The sequence below is a fragment of the Oryctolagus cuniculus genome, chromosome 17 (assembly GCF_964237555.1).
Source record: "Oryctolagus cuniculus chromosome 17, mOryCun1.1, whole genome shotgun sequence".
NCBI classification, from domain to species: Eukaryota; Metazoa; Chordata; class Mammalia; order Lagomorpha; family Leporidae; genus Oryctolagus; species Oryctolagus cuniculus.
Window position 1 is genome coordinate 3,377,481 of NC_091448.1, and position 19,694 is coordinate 3,397,174.

The 19,694-nt window shown below is 52.6% G+C and overlaps 1 protein-coding gene across 7 annotated transcripts in view; it reads right to left on the bottom strand.

The window, feature by feature from the left end:
- The window catches only part of TNRC6C (trinucleotide repeat containing adaptor 6C), a 116,209-nt gene that overhangs the window by 67,761 nt on the left and 28,754 nt on the right, over positions 1 to 19,694 (bottom strand). For 5 of the 7 annotated variants that reach the window (XM_070060236.1, XM_070060237.1, XM_070060238.1 and 2 more), the window contains exons 2-3: positions 5,490 to 5,589; positions 3,728 to 3,749 (exon numbers count right to left, since the gene is read on the bottom strand). In XM_070060236.1, coding sequence (XP_069916337.1) covers positions 3,728 to 3,749; positions 5,490 to 5,552 — 85 coding nt within the window. In that variant the 5' untranslated portion in view covers positions 5,553 to 5,589. Of the gene's footprint in view, positions 1 to 3,727; positions 3,750 to 5,489; positions 5,590 to 8,555; positions 13,614 to 19,694 lie in introns of those variants that run through there. The other 2 variants (XM_070060235.1, XM_070060234.1) reach the window with 2 other exon arrangements.

Here is a 19,694-nt window from a genome sequence, read left to right on the forward strand (position 1 = left end):
CCTACTGAATGGGAAAAGGTTGGAAGCATTACCACTGAAATCTGGAACCAGACAAGGATGCCCACTCTCACCACAGTTATTCAGTGTAGTCCTGGAAGTTTTAGCCAGAGTCATTAGCCAAGAAAAAAGAAATCAGATTGGGAAGGAGGAAGTCAAACTATCCCTATTTGCAGATGACATGATTCTATATATAGGCGACCCAAATGACTCCAGTAAGAGACTGTTGGAACTCATAGAGGAGTTTGATAAAGTGCAGGATATAACAAAAATCAATAGCCTTTGTATATAGACAATGCCATGCTGAGGAAGAACTTCTAAGATCAATCCCATTCACAATAGCTACCAAAAAAAATACTCGAATAAATTTAACCAAGGATATCAAAGATCTCTATGAGAATTATAATACATTAAAGAAATACAAGATACACACACACACACACACACACAGGAAAAATCTTCCATGTTCATGGATTGGAAGAATCAATATCATCAAAATGTCCATACTATCAAAAGCAATTTACTGATTCTATGTGATACCAAGCAAAATACCAAGGATATTCTTCTCAGATATAGAAAAAAATGATGTTGAAATTCACATGGAAACACAGGAGACCCCGAACAGCTAAAGCAATCTTACACAACAAAAACAAAGCAGGAGGCATCACAATACCAGATTTCAAGACACACTACAGGGCAATTATAATCAAAACAACCTGGTACTGGTACAAAACAGGTGGACAGACCAACAGAACAGAATGGAAATGCGAGAAATCAACCCACATATCTACAACCAAGTTACCTTTGACAAAGGAGCTAAAATCAATCCCTGGAGCATTTGTCTTCAACAAATGGTACTGGGAAAGCTGGATCTCCACATGCAGAAGTAAGAAGCAAGACCCCTACCTCACACCTTACACAAAAATCCACTCAAAATGGATTAAAGACCTAAATCTAGGATCTGATACCATCAAATTACTAGAGAACGTTGGGGAAACCCTGCTAGACATCGACACAGGCAGAGAGTTTTTGGAAAAGACCCCAGAGGCACAAGCAATCAAAGCCAAAATTGACAAATGAGATCACACCAAACTGAGAAGCTTCTGCACTGCAAAAGAAACACTCAGCAAAGTGAAGAGGCAACTGACAGAACAGGAGAAAATACTGCAAACTCTGCAACTGACAAAGGATTAACACCAGAATATATAAAGAGATCAAGAAACTCCACAACAACAAAACAAGCAACCCAGTTAAGAAATAGACAAAGGACTTAAGCAGGCATTTTGCAAGGGGAAGTCCAAATGGCCACAGACACATGAAAAAATGTTCAGGATCACTAGCTGTCAGGGAAATGCAAATCAAAACCACAACGAGGTTTCACCTCACCCCAGTTAGAAAGACTTTCATACATAAGTCAACAAACAACAAATGCTGGTGAGGATGTGGGGAAAAAGGCACCCTAATCTACTGTTGGAAGACAGTACAGAGACACCTAAGAAATCTGAATACAGACCTATCGTATGACCCAGTCATCCCAAGGAAAATTAAATCAGCATATGAAAGAGTTATCTGTACCCTCATGTTTACTGTAGCTCAATTCACAATAGCTAAGATATGGACTCAACCCACATGCCAATCAACTGAAGACTGGATAAAGAAATTATGGGATATGTACATTATGTAATACTACACAGTGGTTAAAAAAATGAAATCCTGCTGTTTGCAACAAAACGGTTGTAACTGGAAAACATCATGCTTGGTGAAACAAGCCAGTCCCAAAAGGACAAATACCACATGTTCTCCCTGATCTGTGGTAACTACTAGAGCACCTAAAAGGTAATCTATAGAAGTGAAGTCGACACTTCGAGATGCACTGACTTTGCACAGCCCTTGTCTTGACTGCTAACAGTTTTTTTTTTTTTAAACAATTTGTTGAATTCTTTACTTAGTACAGAGTTAATCATATGTGTATAACGTTAACGGAAAATAGATCTTAGTAAAAAATAAGAATGGGAATAGGAGAGGGAGGAGGAAGAGGGGTGTGGGTGTGATGGGAAGAGTAACTATATTCTTAAAGTTGTATTTATTAAATGTATGAAGTTTGTATTCCTTAAATAAAAGGTTTCTGGGGAAAAAATTAAAGTTAACCATATTAATGGAAGCTTAAAAAAACCAAAACTCTACAGAGAGGCAGGATAATGTAACTCCTGATGACTACACAGTAAGCACTTTTTCATTTGATGAAAAATAATCACAATGACAACAGAATACAGCTGTTAAGGAATCAAATTATAAAAGCTCAAACTTTTCAAAATGTTTTTAGAAAGGAAATTGACAATTCAGAACACAAATCCTATATTCTTTGTGACAACTGTAAGAAACCACTGTTCCTTACTTACAATCGTCAGTTCCAACAGTCGATCACACACCCCCTAACCCTTCCAACACGAGTCCTGCGAGTCAGAGAGGAGGCGCCCTCTCCACGCTGCCTGCTAGCACTTCACCCGGGCCGCAGGCTCTGTCTCTAACATGACTGAGCGTGGCGGGCTCTGTCTCTAACGTGACTCTGAGCGTGGCGGGCTCTGTCTAACGTGACTCTGAGTGTGGCGGGCTCTGTCTCTAACGTGACTCTGAGCGTGGCAGGCTCTGTCTCTAACGTGACTCTGAGCGTGGCGGGCTCTAACATGACTCTGAGCGTGGCCCACGCGCCCAGGGCTCCCTCGGGTCCCATCTCACCAAACCACGGCACAGCCACTTCCCTCACGCTGGAGCCTCTGCAAATGGTGCCCGCCCCACGCCACCGCACAGTTACCAGGCGACAGACACATCCTCCACTCTGACACGTGGAGCGCTGGTGGTGGCCCTGCTGCAGGGATGGCACAGGGCACGGCCCTCGCAGGGCGTGTGTCTGCGTGACTGGTGTCACGGAGCAAGGACTGCCGGATATGACAATCACCACAGCTCTGCACTGCCGCTGAGCCTCCTCCCACACGAGCTCATGCAGTCTCCTTTTCCTCTTCTAATTTGGCTTTTACTTGACAAACAGGAACAGCGTCCACTCGGGCCTGACGACAGCTGTGTGAGGCAGGAGCCGTCCACACTCTCTCAGGGAGGCAGCAGCACGTCCCAGTGTGAGCTCCTTCCCACCGCCAAGGCCCCGAGGGCACCAGGAGGGCAGTGAAGAGGCTGGGAGGGCGGCTTCCACTTGGCTCCTGGGAATCCAGCTCCTTACGGAGAAGGAAGTACAGCACCCACTAAGGCAGTCAGCCAGCTTGGGGCTTGGGGGACGAAGGAAACCTTTTACACAAACCAAGCAAAGCGGGAGACCAGAAGGAGTAAACCTCTTTTTGCTGTAAAGAGTGGCTGGCACGAGAAACTGGAAGCTTAAAAAACTGCACTGTCTTTTGGTTGTTCTTATTCAAATGAACCAACTTGTCATCAGTTCAAACGTGTTTGGTGGAAATCAAACCAAAAGAAAATTAAAAAGCTTTGTTAAGAAAGCTAACACAGCATTCTTTAGGGGTTTTTGGATTAACAAATGCCAATGAGATGCAGATGTAAAACCAGTGGTAAATGAAAAATTTCACGATGAATAATAAAAAGTAGACGTAAACACAAGCTTAAGTTCGTTGCTTTTAACCATCAATTAAAAAACACAGCCACACTGTCATTAAAGGCACAACACCGCCATCCCATGTACCTCCCTCCCCCCAGATCCAAACAAACTTACCTTTGGTTTTTTGATCAGCAGCCTGAAAAAAAAATCACATACTCTTTAGGAATAATAGTGTGTAGAACATATGCATATATAAAAGTCTACAAGCAGTCTTTTAATATTGGACATTTTAAAAAGAAATTTTTGCCAGATTTATTATTGAGAAAAACGTATAATTGCCTACATGCTGTTGAGTCCATGCAATAGGAACCTAACTGCAGACTCCCTGGGAGCTTGCTCTGCCGGTGCCGTCCAGGAGGCGCACAGAGCGCACCACGTGCTGCGTGTCAGACGCCTGCGAGCCTCCCAGGACTCCTCCTCTTTACCAGCAGAGTGCGTAAAGGATTTCGTCCCCGCTGCAGAAACACAACACCTGCAGCCCCAGTGAGGCCGGTGTAACGCCTCTCCTGGGCCTCTCGCTGCTGTCCCCAAGGTTCCCCGCGAGTGCAACGGCACAGACACTCTGCACCGCCGTCCCCAACACACAGTCCAACACTCTGGCTCTAAGGAGGCGCCTGGTGCCTGCTCCCCTCATTTACTCCACAGCACAAAGCCCGTATTTACTGGTCGCAGGTTCAGCACACGGATGTTAAGAAGCGACAGAACAGCGATTCCGCCGTGCAGCGAGCGAGGGCAGGGTGAGCACGCACTGAGGCAGGGTGAGCGCACAGTGGGGCAGGGTGAGTGCACAGTGGGGCAGGGTGAGTGCACAGTGGGGCAAGGTGAGCGCGTAGTGGGGCAGGGTGAGCGATTCCGCTGTGCAGCGAGCAAGGGCAGGGTGAGCACAGTGAGGCAGGGTGAGCGCACAGTGGGGCAGGGTGAGCACAGTGGGGCAGGGTGAGTGCACAGTGGGGCAGGGTGAGCACAGTGGGGCAGGGTGAGTGCGCAGTGGGGCAGGGTGAGCGCACAGTGGGGCAGGGTGAGTGCACAGTGGGGCAGGGTGAGCACAGTGGGGCAGGGTGAGCGCGTGCACAGTGAGGCAGGGTGAGCACAGTGGGGCAAGGTGAGCACGTAGTGGGGCAGGGTGAGCGCACAGTGGGGCAGGGTGAGTGCGTAGTGGGGCAGAGTGAGCGCACAGTGGAGCAGGGTGAGTGCACAGTGGGGCAAGGTGAGCGCGTAGTGGGGCAGGGTGAGCGCAGTGGGGCAGGGTGAGCACGTGCACAGTGGGGCAGGGTGAGCGCGTAGTGGGGCAGGGTGAGCATGTAGTGGGGCAGGGTGAGCGCACAGTGAGGCAGGGTGAGCGCGCAGTGGGGCAGGGTAAGTACACAGTGGGGCAGGGTGAATGCGTGCACAGTGGGGCAGGGTGAGCGCAGTGGGGCAGCGTGAGCGCGTGCACAGTGGGGCAGGGTGAGCACAGTGGGGCAGGGTGAGTACACAGTGGGGCAGGGTGAGCGCACAGTGAGGCAGGGTGAGCGCGCAGTGGGGCAGGGTAAGTACACAGTGGGGCAGGGTGAATGCGTGCACAGTGGGGCAGGGTGAGTGCACAGTGGGGCAGGGTGAGCGCAGTGGGGCAGCGTGAGCGCGTGCACAGTGGGGCAGGGTGAGCACAGTGGGGCAGGGTGAGTACACAGTGGGGCAGGGTGAGCGCACAGTGGGGCAGGGTGAGTACACAGTGGGGCAGGGTGAGTGCACAGTGGGGCAGGGTGAGCACACAGTGGGGCAGGGTGAGCACAGTGGGGCAGGGTGAGCACACAGTGGGGCAGGGTGAGCGCGTGCACAGTGGGGCAGGGTGAGCGCGTGCACAGTGGGGCAGGGTGAGCGCAGTGGGGCAGCAGACCTTTTTCTGAGCACTTTCTTTCTTCTTCTTTTCTTCCTGCTTTTTCTTTTTCTTTTCTTCCATCAAACGCTCCTCTTCTTGGGGTTCTTGTTCTCTCTCCCTATTAAATACAAAGAGAAGTTCGGTATTTGTATGGCACCTACTTTTTTTCTTTATTGTTTAGCTTGTTTATTTTTTCATTTTTGTTTGGAAGGCAGAGAGACAGACGTTTTCCATCTGCTGGTTCCCTCACCAGAGGCCCACAGCACCGGGGCTGGGCCAGGCCAAAGCCAGGAGCCTGGAGCCCCCTCCACGTCTCCCGCGTGGTGCAGGGGCCCAGCTTGCCATCACCTGCTGCTCCCAGGAACGGAGCTGGGACGCCAACCCGCTGATGAGCGACGTGGGCGTTCTGAGTGCATCCTAGAGACCTGCGAGTCTTAGAGACCTGTGTGTCCTAGAGACCTGTGCGTCCTAGAGACCTGTGTGTCCTAGAGCCTATATGTCCTAGAGACCTGTGTACCCTAGAGACCTGTGCGTCCTAGAGACCTGTGCGTCCTAGAGACCTGTGCGCCCTAGAGACCTGTGTGTCCTAGAGACCTGTGCGCCCTAGAGACCTGTGCGCCCTAGAGACCTGTGCGCCCTAGAGACCTGTGCGTCCTAGAGACCTGTGTGTCCTAGAGACCTGTGCGTCCTAGAGACCTGTGCACCCTAGAGACCTGTGCACCCTAGAGACCTGTGTGCATCCTAGAGACCTGTGCATCCTAGCGACCTGTGAGTCTTAAGACCTGTGCATCCTAGAGACCTGTGCGCCCTAGAGACCTGTGCGTCCTAGAGACCTGTGCATCCTAGAGACCTGTGCACCCTAGAGACCTGTGTGTCCTAGAGACCTGTGCGCCCTAGAGACCTGTGCATCCTAGAGACCTGTGCGCCCTAGAGACCTGTGCGTCCTAGAGACCTGTGCGCCCTAGAGACCTGTGTGTCCTAGAGACCTGTGCGCCCTAGAGACCTGTGCATCCTAGCGACCTGTGAGTCTTAAGACCTGTGCATCCTAGAGACCTGTGCGTCCTAGAGACCTGTGCGCCCTAGAGACCTGTGCGTCCCAGAGACCTGTGCGCCCTAGAGACCTGTGCACCCTAGAGACCTGTGAGTCTTAGAGACCTGTGCGTCCTAGAGACCTGTGCGTCCTAGAGACCTGTATGTCCTAGAGACCTGTGTCCTAGAGACCTGTGAGTCCTAGAGACCTGTGCGTCCTAGAGACCTGTGCGTCCTACAGACCTTTGTGTCCTAGAGCCTGTATGTCCTAGAGACCTGTGTGTCCTAGAGACCTGTGAGTCCTAGAGACCTGTGCGTCCTAGAGACCTGTGCGTCCTAGAGACCTGTGAGTCTTAGAGACCTGTGCGTCCTAGAGACCTGTGAGTCTTAGAGACCTGTGTGTCCTAGAGACCTGTGAGTCCTAGAGACCTGTGCGTCCTAGAGACCTGTGCGTCCTAGAGACCTGTGCGTCTTAGAGACCTGTGCGTCCTAGAGACCTGTGCGTCCTAGAGACCTGTGTGTCCTAGAGCCTATATGTCCTAGAGACCTGTGTACCCTAGAGACCTGTGCGTCCTAGAGACCTGTGCGCCCTAGAGACCTGTGCGCCCTAGAGACCTGTGCGTCCTAGAGACCTGTGCGCCCTAGAGACCTGTGTGTCCTAGAGACCTGTGTGTCCTAGAGACCTGTGTGTCCTAGAGACCTGTGCGTCCTAGAGACCTGTGCACCCTAGAGACCTGTGTGCATCCTAGAGACCTGTGCATCCTAGCGACCTGTGCATCCTAGCGACCTGTGAGTCTTAAGACCTGTGCATCCTAGAGACCTGTGCGTCCTAGAGACCTGTGCATCCTAGAGACCTGTGCATCCTAGAGACCTGTGCACCCTAGAGACCTGTGCGCCCTAGAGACCTGTGCATCCTAGAGACCTGTGCGCCCTAGAGACCTGTGCGTCCTAGAGAACTGTGCGTCCTAGAGACCTGTGTGTCCTAGAGACCTGTGCGCCCTAGAGACCTGTGCATCCTAGCGACCTGTGAGTCTTAAGACCTGTGCATCCTAGAGACCTGTGCGTCCTAGAGACCTGTGCGCCCTAGAGACCTGTGCGTCCCAGAGACCTGTGCGCCCTAGAGACCTGTGCACCCTAGAGACCTGTGAGTCTTAGAGACCTGTGCGTCCTAGAGACCTGTGCGTCCTAGAGACCTGTATGTCCTAGAGACCTGTGAGTCCTAGAGACCTGTGCGTCCTAGAGACCTGTGCGTCCTACAGACCTTTGTGTCCTAGAGCCTGTATGTCCTAGAGACCTGTGTGTCCTAGAGACCTGTGAGTCCTAGAGACCTGTGCGTCCTAGAGACCTGTGCGTCCTAGAGACCTGTGAGTCTTAGAGACCTGTGCGTCCTAGAGACCTGTGAGTCTTAGAGACCTGTGTGTCCTAGAGACCTGTGCGTCCTAGAGACCTGTGAGTCTTAGAGACCTGTGTGTCCTAGAGACCTGTGAGTCCTAGAGACCTGTGCGTCCTAGAGACCTGTGCGTCCTAGAGACCTGTGCGTCTTAGAGACCTGTGCGTCCTAGAGACCTGTGCGTCCTAGAGACCTGTGTGTCCTAGAGACCTGTGCGTCCTAGAGACCTGTGAGTCTTAGAGACCTGTATGTCCTAGAGACCTGTGAGTCCTAGAGACCTGTGAGTCTTAGAGACCTGTGTGTCCTAGAGACCTGTGAGTCTTAGAGACCTGTGCGTCCTAGAGACCTGTGCGTCCTAGAGACCTGTGAGTCTTAGAGACCTGTGCATCCTAGAGACCGCTCTGTCACTGCCAGCCCCACCTGTCTCAGATCAAGCATGAGGAACATTAGCTGCAGAAAGTTTTGAGCCATGGACGGCGTGTGTGCATGGGATTCAGGAGGACATTCCGAGTGCAGGTGGGAAATGGACATGGACCCCACACTACTGCACCAAGCGCCCTCATGTCCTGGCTGCCTCCGCTGGCCGCTGTGTTCAGCCTGCACGTGCTGGGCATCGCGCGGGGGAAAGGGTACAACGGCGGCCAGGCCAGACCCGCATTCCTCACCGTTGTCTCAGGGTCATCATCAGTCATTCAAGGTATCTCCAAAATGTGGACGTCTGTCAGCCGAGTCACAGCCTGGAGAGGTGATGCTTGATAAGCCTGTTGTCTGCAAACATCCCCACAAGGCATGGTCAGTGGTGTAGGGTGCTGAGTCAGCACAGGGCAGCTCAGCGTGGAAGTGGTCACAGCCGCCTGCGACTCAGGGCTGAAATGTCGCAATGCAGCCTGGCTCTCCACTCACTGCCATCAGCTCCAAATTCGCCCTTCAACATGGGCTCTGTGATAACGACAGAGTGGGCACAGCATGGAGCTTTCTCAGTACAGGGCACCTGCAGGACACCGGAGGGGGCCTCCTGCTTCTGGCTGCTGCACGGCGGGGCCAACTTTCGGGTGTGAGACCACCTAGCGATGGCCCCAGCCATGGGTCCAGCATGGGTGGTTTCTCAGCCACCTTGCAGCTCAGACACGGTCTGGGGCACCTTCTCACGACCCCCCAGCACAGACCCTGTGAGCCCCAGATCTGTGCCCTGTGGTACTTTCAGTAACACAGCCCTCCTGACTGGGACACCGCAGACACCCCACTTCCACCGCGTGTCTGTGAGCTTGGCCATCAGTGTGCAGCTATACCCTCCTCAAACTTCAGCCTTGGGGGCCTCTTCCACCTGAGTCCTTCCTTGGGTACTCACCCTCAGCTTGGGAACCCTGTCATTTCTGGAGTTAATACCCTTTATCACAGTTTAATTATTTCTGGAGTTAAACTTTATCTGTGTGGCTCCTATCTCCCAAGTGGACCAGACTGATACAGAGGGAAGGTCACTGTAACGGAGTTAGTAGAGGAACAGCAAGCCCAAAACCTCAGCAAAATTCTGTCATCCGGGGCTGGCGCTGTGGCACACGGGTTCAAGCCCCGGCCTGGGCTGCCAGCACCCTGTGTGGGTGCCCATTCAGGTCCCGGCTGCTCCACTTCTGATTCAGCTCCCAACTAATGCACCTTGGAAAGCAGAGAAGATGGTTCAAGTCCTTGGGCCCCTGTACCCACATGGGAGACCCAGAGGAAGCTCCAGGCTCCAGGCTCCTGGCTTCAGCTCAGCTCAGCTCCAGCCGTTGCAGCCATTTGGGGAGATGGAAGACCTCTCTCTCTGCCTCTGCCTCTCTCTTTAACTCTTTCAAATAAATAAAATAAACCTGACATCCATCTATTAATATTGTCTTGAATTTATTAACTTTTCAGTCTGTTTTTAATTTGTAAATTTTTTATATTCAGCTACACGCACAAGGAATTTTCAACCTAGTATCAGTTTGTACAAATATAATAATATTAGTCAAGTAATTCAATTATAATGAAAACATAAATCCACAGGATGAGGAGGTGTCTTTGTGAGTCTTCTCCCTTTAAAACAGTGGTTCGGGTGTGTTTTTGGCCAAGTGGTAAAGGTGCCCACATCCCATAGGCAGTGCTTGGGTTCGATTCCTGGTTCTACTCGCATTCCAGCTTCCTGCTAATGCACACACCAGGAGGCAGCAGGTGACGGCTGGTGGAGACCTGGATGGAGTTCCTGGCTCCCGGCTCCGGCCCGGCCTCACCCCACCCACTGCAGGTGTTTGCGGAGGGAACAAACAGATAGGAGCTCTGTTTCCTGCTGTCTAAAACAGACCAGCCAAGCCCTGAAACCGTGGTTCAGCTTTGGTACCCATCAACGTCACTGGAGAAGTTTCCACCGTGGTCGCAACCCACTCCAGTGCGCGCCCTGGGAGTGGGACTCAGGCTTCCAGACTCCAGTGTTCAGCCAAGGCCGACGAGAACTGTCAAGCGGGAAAGAGACTGCGCTTTACCTGAGAAGACACATGGAGCTTTCGGGAATGTTTTCAGGTTACAGGTGCAGAGGGCAGGCCACAGGCGCAGGAGCCCGTGTGAATGACAGTTCTGCCACACGCCAGGGGAAGCCAGGTCACAGTGCCACTGCACTTCCTCAACCCACAGCACAACGAGGCCATCCCACTGCCTTCAGATAGTAAATTTAAAAAGGTACTCAATAAGAATAAAAATGATTTTAATTCTCTTTAATCAGCAAATTAAATGAATCAGAGCCGCGACTCCCTCAGCGGCGTTAAGATTTTGCTGTGATGGTACAGTCGGTGCTGGGAGCAGAGTTCTTGCCGCCACGAGAACCGACACTTCCCCGCCTCTGCTCAGGCTGACGCGACAAAGCGTACTTCCGACATCTGCCCTTTGATACGGCTTTATCCAGTCTTCTCCTGGCTAGCAGTAATCTTTTTACTTCTAACTCCTAATGCACAGGTTTTCTATTGTTCGCCAATAAAATTTAAAAATCAACATCTAGTCCTATTTTTACTTTGTAAAATTAAATACATGTACAAAAAAATACATGAAGAAAAATACGTACAAAAGGCCACAAAGAAAAGTCAGGTCCCTCCTTCTCCACCACCCACAGTCTCTCCTCAGATGAACAAGCCAACAGCCTCCTGGGGCATTCTCAGGGGTCTCTGTGAGACCACACACATCCACCTTGGAGAGCGCTCAGTGCAGGCAGCCATTTGGCCAGGCAGTGCAGAGGCCAAGCAGGACGCCCAGGGCTCATCTAGCGGTGCCTGGCGCTGACCCTGTCCTGGCTCCCGAGTCCAGATTCCCAGGAGGCAGGGCCGGTCCAGTGATTATTTCCCACCCGCCACGTGGAGTCTGGGGTTGAGGACCAGAGGTGAGATGGCTGATGGACTCCAAGGTCCTCTGATGCTCACACACCTTGGGTGCTCTGCTTCTAACCATTGCGAGATGGCCAAGATGAATGCCACTCCCTTAGGACCCCTTCCCAGGGGCTGGCGCTGTGCTGCAGGGGCAAAGCCCCCGCTGGCACCCCACACGGGTGCTGGTTTGTGTCTCGGCTGCTCCACTTCCAATCCAGTTCTGCTAACGGCCTGGGAAAAGCAGTGGGAAAATGGCCCAAGTGTTGGACCGGCTGCTGCAGCCACTGGGGAGTGAACCAGTGGATGGAAGATCCCTCTCTGTCTCTAAACCTTTCAAAATAAATAAACACACTTTTTTTTTTTTCCCCTTTTAAAGACTCCCTTCTGGCAGGCTGCTTTATAGCCTCCTTCTTGGCCGTGGCTTTGAAGACATCAGCTGTCAATCCAACTGCAAAGAACTAAGCTTGGCCACTGGCCCGGGGCAGCCTGGATGCTGCCCTGTCCCACAGGTGCAGGCCTTGAAGGGGACCCAGCTAAGCTCAGCCTCCTGACGCAGACACCGTGACATACTATCTATGGTATGCAGGATGGAAGGTTGACACAGGTCATCACTTGGGACTCTGGGTGCTGGCCACGGTGGGGTGAGCCCCCTACAGCCACTCTCTCCCACTGATTTGCCTCAACCCCAAAATTGGACAAAGTACAATATAAATTCGAAAAACATAAATAAAAAATAAACACAAGTAGGCAGACTGGGGAGAGCAAACTTCGGACGAGAATGAATTTCCCCAGTCTTCCCTTTTTCTTGAAGCTTTGGCCAGTGGGTGGGGCTGCAGCCAGAGCTGTGCTGGGCTGGGGCGAGGCGTGACGTGGTGGCACAGGCAGGAAAAGCCGAGCGAGGGTCCACTGTTCTCCCCAGAGGCTCCTGTGAGCTAGGCAGCATGCGGAGACCCCAAGGAGACCGGCAATCCTAGGCACGAGCCTCCACCACTGAGGGGTCCTCTCTGAGTTCTGCATGCCTGGGTCAAGGCCCCACAGAGCAGAGCTGGGGCTCTGAGAACTCAACTACGACCTCAGCCCTCCCCGCCCCTGCCCCAGCTCTCATACCAACTCCCTAGCAGTGCACACGCGGGCCACTGACGCTGGAACCCTTGCCTGCAGAAGGCGAGGCCGACTTGTGCTCTGAACCTAACAGGGATCTTCCTTTGGGAAGGGTGCTGAAGGACGCAGAGGTCTGAGGAGGCGCCCTGTCACGTTTTCCTCTTAGTGCTGGCGCAGGTTGCTAAGACCCCCTGTGCCGCCCGGCCTCCTCCACCCATCCTGTCGGGCGCCACCTCCCGCCCTCGCAGCCCAGGGCTTCCAGAGGCAGCAGCACCAGGGATGCATCACGCGGCTCACTGAAGAGCCCCAAGTGCCAGACGACACCGGCCGTGAACTCCACAGAACCAGAGCGCTGGGCATTGCCGTGGCCATCTCTCAACCAGAGAGAGTCTGAAAATGAAGCCACCAAGAAACAGAAGCTAAGAAAAGGAGACAAGGACTACGACTCCATGATCTTTGAGTGCAGAAGGGTCATTTCTGCAGCCTGATACCTCGACCCCTTGCCCTCTCTGGGCCAGGGCTGAGCATGGTTCACGCCAGGCCAGCCCCAGCGCCCTGGAACCCGAGCCCTGCCCTGGAGTGGCAGCAGCTGCAGCACGTCTGTGGCACTGACTGTCCGCCTGCACACCCGCCAGCAGCGCTTGCTGCCTAGGCTGCAGGACGCCGTAGGTCCCTGTTCTGGTCTTCAGTGTCTCCTCCAGCTCTGTCGGCCCCCTTACATCACTTACAACCCCACACCCCGAAACCATACAGCTCCTCTCACTGCCTGTAACCAAAGAATCCTGACAAATACAGCTTATCAACAATCTACCCAGGCTTACTCAGGGAAGGTTAGTACTGACTGCTGCAGAACTACTTAATTACAACTTGTCTTAAAACTAATTGGGTTGTGGCTGGCGCCGCGGCTCACTAGGCTAATCCTCTGCCTAGCGGCGCCAGCACACAGGGTTCTAGTCCTGGTTGGGGCGCCGGATTCTGTCCCGGTTGCCCCTCTTCCAGGCCAGCTCTCTGCTGTGGCCAGGGAGTGCAGTGGAGGATGGCCCAGGTGCTTGGGCCCTGCACCCCATGGGAGACCAGGAAAAGCACCTGGCTCCTGGCTCCTGCTATCGGATCAGCGCGGTGCGCCGGCCGCAGCGCGCTGGCCGCGGCGGCCATTGGAGGGTGAACCAACGGCAAAAGGAAGACCTTTCTCTCTGTCTCTCTCTCTCACTGTCCACTCTGCCTGTCAAAAAAAAAAAAAATAATAAAATTTAAAAAAAAAACTAATTGGGTTGAATAAATATCTTATCACTATAAAATTACTTTAGCATAACTATTAGCATGTTCATTACAAGTATAGTTCTTTTTTTAAAGAGGGAGAGACAGAGAGGTCTTCAGTCCACTGGTTCATTCCCTAGATGGCTGCAATAGCCGGAGCTGTGCTGATCCAAGGCCAGGGGCCAGGAGCTTCTTCCAGGTCTCTTACATGGATGCAGGGGCCCAAGGACTTGGGCCAGGTTCTATTGCTTTCCCAGGCCACAGCAGAGAGCTGGATTGGAAGAGGGGCAGCCAGGACTCGAACTGGCACCCATATGGGATGCTAGCACTGCAGGCGGAGGATTAACCTAATGTGCCACAGCGCCGGCCTCACAAGTGTAGTTCTTTGATTTAGAATTATTTCTTTTCCTTTTCATCTGAAAAGTGGAGAGAGATATACATACAGAGACAGACAGATCTTCCATCTGCCGGTTCTCTCCCCAAATGCCCACAACAGCAGGGGCTGGGCCAGGCCAAAGCCAGGACCAATCACTCCATTTGGGCCTCCCCTGTGGATGGCAGGGACTTAACTACTTGAGCCATCACTCTGACTCCCGGGGTGTGCACTACCAGGAGGCTGCGACTAGAACCAGAGCCAGACTAGAACCAGGCACTCTGCTAGGGAACGTGGGTGTTTCAGGCAGCATCTTAACTGCTTTACCTAATAGCTGCCCCAACAGCAGAACTTTAATAACACTCCATTTCCACAGTCAATTATATAATCGCATGTGAATACACATTCTGTGAAAATGCTTCACAGAGCAGAAGAAAATTTCCAGCTGGCTCTCAGGCACAGCTGTCCTAGCGGACACGCCGTGGCACAGACACAGCTGTCCTAGAGGACACGCCGTGGCACAGACACGGCTGTCCTAGCGGACACGTCATGGCACAGACACAGCTGTCCTAGTGGACAAGCCGTGACACAGACCCAGCTGCCCTAGCGGGGACACGCTGTGGCACAGACACAGCTGTCCTAGTGGGGACACGCCGTGGCACAGACACAGCTGTCCTAGCGGGGACACACCGTGGCACAGAAACAGCTGTCCTAGCGGACACGTCATGGCACAGACACAGCTGTCCTAGCGGGGACACGCCGTGGCACAGACACAGCTGTCCTAGCGGGGACACGCCGTGGCACAGACACAGCTGTCCTAGCGGACACGCCGTGGCACAGACGCAGCTGTCCTAGCGGGGACACGCCGTGGCACAGACCCAGCTGTCCTAGCGGACACATCATGGCACAGACACATTGTCCTTGTGCACACACCGTGGCACAGACACAGCTGTTCTCGTGGACATGCTGTGGCACAGACACAGTTATCCTTGTGGCCACTCCATGGCACAGACACGGCTGTCCTAGTGGACACGCCGAGTGGTTGACAGTGACGAAGATTCCATTCTTCGCTACAGAATGTGAAAGCAGGCAGTGCACTGTTTCCCCCTCAGTGTCCACTTGCAGCAACTGATGAAGCTGGAGGTGGCGGAGGGGCGCTGCTTATTGATTTACTGCCTCTTGGCGCCAGACTTCACGGTTTACCAGTTCTGTAAAATCCACCTAAGACCTTTAACAATTTTTGCTTGCCAGCACACTGCTCTCTCAGCAGAGGGCACTGGAGAGGCATGCAGGAGAAGGGTTTTTGGGCCAGGCAGGCCTGGGCAGGTGGCACCTGGCTGGACACTTCCACTACAGCTGAAGGGTTCCCAGCGAGCTCTGTCTACACAGCACCACAGCAGCTTCCCTGCCGCCCCCTGAGCCACGGCTGTGGCGGCTCCCGTGCGGCCCGGGCCTTAGCCTTGGAGGCTGTCTTTGGGTGCTCCCTCTGGGCCTGGGCAGGAATGCACCTTATTTCTGCTATTGCTATAATCTCCTGTTTCCTTTGCTTCTCACTAACCAGTCCCTTATTACTCTAAGTCCTTGTTACAGTTAATAATTAAAACAATCATTTACACATTTATTGTTTGATTCATCAGGGCAGAGGGACAGACATGGAGAGAGTCAGATGGACAGAGACAGAGTCAGAGATCCCCCACCCACTGGTTCACTCCTCAAATGCCGGTCAACAGCCAGGGCCGGGCCAGGCCAAAGCCAGGAGCTGGGGCTCAGGCTGGTCTCCCATGTGGGCGGCAGGGACCCAGGTAATTGAGCATTGCCTGCGCCTCCCAGGTTGTGCTGCAGCAGGAAGCTGGATTAGAAGCAGAAGTTCTGGGGCTGGCGCTGTGGTGCAGTGGGTCAAAGCCCTGGCCTGAAGCGCCGGCATCCCATATGGGCGCAGGTTCGAGACCCGGCTACTCCACTTCCAATCCAGATCTCTGCTGTGGCCTGGGAAAGCAGTGGAAGATGACCCAAGTGCTTGGGCCCCTGCACCCACGTGGGAGACCTGGAAGAAGCTTCCGGCTCCTGGCTTCAAGAATGGCTCAGCTCTAGCCGTTGTGGCCAATTGCGGAGTGGCCAATTGGGGAGATGGAAGATCTCTCTCTCTCTCTTTGTAACTCTTTCAAATAAATTAATTAATTAAAAAAAAAAAAAAAGAAGACGACGAAGCTTGAACCTAGGCACTGTGTTGGGGATGCAGGCATCCCAAGCGGCCTCTTAATGGCTGTGCCAAATGCCCACTCCAGGGATTCTTCGTAGCAAACTCTCCCCATTCTCACTACTGCACAGGCTCGCTCTCCTGCGTGAGGACACTAACATTAGAGCCTCTTTCAAATCTGCCAGTAAAATGGAGACTGCTTAATACTGTCACACAAGCATAAATACAATTCATAGATGTGCCTGAGGGGCGGGGAACGTCACAGCTACACACGGCCCGCTAATCACCTGGCCTGGCCCTGCCACGGCAGCTGCAGGTGGGACTCAGAATTCATCAAATCTCCAACAGGCCAGTCTTCAAACTGGTGATTTTGTATGGCCCACAAATGATGTTTGTTTTTTTTTTTTTTAAGATTTTTTTTTTATTTGAAAGACAGTTACAGAGAGAGGTAGGGAATGAGATAGGTCTTCCATCTGCTGGTTCACTCCCCAAATGGCCACAATGGCTAGAGCTGAGCCAATCCAAAGCCAGGAGCCAGCAGCCTCCTCCAGGTCTCCCACGTGGGTGCAGGGGCCCAAGAACTTGGACCATCCTCTATTGCTTTCCCAGGCCACAGCAGGGAGCTGGATCGGAAGTGGAGCAGCTGGGACTTGAACCGGCGCCCACGTGGGATGCCGACGCTGCAGGCGGCAGCTCTGCCTGCTGCACCACAGTGCCGGCCCCAACAGTACTTTCTTTTACCTTCACAACAGCTTTACATTCCACCAGCTTTAGAGTACTGGGGCAACTCGAGAGATGGTCATGAAGGAAAAAGGACTGCGTGCCAGCAGCATGCACGCTGAGCAGTGACTAGCCCCTGAGGTGAGGGAAGGGCCTGGGGCCCAGCAGGGTGAGAGCTGGGCTGCAGAGGGTCTCTCACGCTTCCTTCAGTCTCTGTGATTCTGCGAGCTGGAAGCACGGTCAGCGGAGTGGGCTCAGCTCCAGGAGCCACTACGCTAACGCGTGCCCAAAGCTGCGATCTAATGTAGAACAGGCATGTGTGCCAGGGCTGGGCAGAGCCTCCTGACACCATCATCCACTCGCCCCTTGGCCCCAAGACATCTGTGAAGCCCGGGGTTTCACGCAAGGATAAGGGGAGAGGCCGCTTCAAGGGTTCGTGCTGAGGTGCCGGGGTGTGTAGTGATCTGGGATGCCTGCATTCCACATCAGAGTGCCTGGGTTTGAGCCCTACCTCCACCTTCCATTCAGTTTTATGCTAATGCAACTGGGAGTGCAGACAACTGCCCAAGTAGTTGGGTTCCTGCCACCCAGGGGAGATCCAGGTGGAGCTCCTGGCTCTGGCTTGCCAGCCCTGGCTGTTGTGGGTGTTTGGGGAGTGAACCAGCAGATGGTTGACTCTTTGCCTATCACCTTGCCTTTCAAATAAATAAATCAATCTTTTTAAAAAAATGTACATATTAGAGTAATAAGCTGATAAAGCACTCAAATGTTGACCTAAATAGAAAAAAATTTGACAAATTATATTGTTGCAGGAAAAACACACAGATACTAAGAGGTTTGTTGATATGTCTCATAAAAATGTGAAATATGAAAACTCTTATTTCAGCATTGAGGAAGAAAACTTATCTGAAAAATACAAATTATAGAAAAATTTTATTTTCAAACCTATACCAAGTTTAGATTGCAAAAAAAGAAAAAAAAAGTCCCGACAGAAATCCTGGAGGAACTACTTGATTAGAGAAAAGTGTCCTGTTATGCTGTTATGGGCTGCACTGTTATGACACAATTAGGCTCAGGAGCTAGCCCCTCCCTCAGCAATCAGGAACAGCACACCAACCGCTGGGCCGCGGAACCCCCCCCCCCATCCCGCCCCTTTAGAGTCACAAACTGCCCTTTCTACTTTTTAAGCTACTTCCCGCCTTTTAACAACTTGTTTTTTAAAAAAAAATTATTTATTTATTTTAAAGTCAGAGTTACACAGAGAGAGAAGAGGCAGAGAGAGAGAGACAGAGACAGAGAGAGAGACAGAGGGGTCTTCCAATTCACTGGTTCACTCCCCAGTTGGCCACAATGGCTGGAGCTGCGCTGATCCAAAGCCAGGAGCTTCTTCCGGGTCTCCCACGCAGGTGCAGGGGCCCAAGAACTTGCACCATCTTCCACTGCTTTCCCAGGCCACAGCAGAGAGCTGGATGGGAAGTGGAGCAGCCGGGACTCGAACCGGCACCATATGGGATGCTGGCACTGCAGGCGGCGGCTTTACCCGCTACGCCACAGCACCGGCCCCTTTGAACAACTGTAATACTCACAGTGTGTAGGCTGTATGTACTGCATGCCCCATGTCCAGGCACCAATTTCAAAAAGCAAATGTTTCCTAAGACTGTCATAAAGTACATCCTGCTAACTGCCATCATTTTGATTGATTTGTTTTCTAAATTTTTATTTGTTTTCATTTTATTTAAAGGCAGAGAGAGAGAGAGAGAGAGATCAGTTGATCGACTTTCCATCTCTGGCTTACTCCTCCGATGGTGGCAACAGCAGGGCTGGGCCAGGCTGAAGCCAGCAGCCATGAACCCCATCTGTGTCTGCCACGTGGGGGCAGGGGCCCAAGTGCTTGCGCCCTCACTGCTGCCTCCCAGGGCGCATCAGCCGGGAGCCGGGTGGGAACGAGAGGAGCCGGGGCTTGACCCAGGCTCTCCAAGCAGCAGCTTAGCCACTACGCCACAATGCCTACCCTGATTTCTTACAATATTACACCTAGAGTTTACCTCTCCCAAGACTTGAGCAGAATCAGGTCTAGTAACGGGTTCATACGTGTAGGGCACTGACTTACAATCTGCCCTATCGGGGAAGCAACTAGCAGTTTACCAGATCACCCTCACGACAGCCTCCGTCCTCAGAGCGGCGGATGCACAGGCGACGCGCTCTTGCCCAGACAGCGACGCTGAGGCCCTCAAATCTGCAGTGGCGGCTTTACTAGACGCGCTCTCGCAGCCTCCTGCGAGTCAAAAAGCCCGATGGGAAAACTCAGCAGTTCTCTGGACAGCCAGAGACAGTCCAAGTGTGAAGGTTTCTGATGGTCTTGCTTAATCCAAAGACAAAACTTAGACAATCAAAGAATCCTCCATAAATACCAAGTTCCAGTGGAAACACACACAAGCAAGCAGCCAGCATCGAGTTACGCAGTCTCTGGAAAACCCAAGGGCAGCAAGAACTGTAACTTACTAGGCACTGGGCTGTGCAGATCATTGAGATCCATGATCTCAGTCACTCCTCAAAGCAACCTTGTTGGAATGGACACCACCTGAGCCTTCAAGGCCACATGTGCTCACACAGTGACTGAACTGTCAGTCAAATGTCACTCACCGCATCCGCCATACTGCACAGCACCCCCAAAGAGTGCATGCTCTTGGGGCCGGGGCTGTGGCACCAGCATCCCATATGGCTGCTCCGCCTTCAATCCAGCTCCCTAGTGGCTTGGAAGAGCAGAAGATGGCCCAAGTGCTTGGACCCT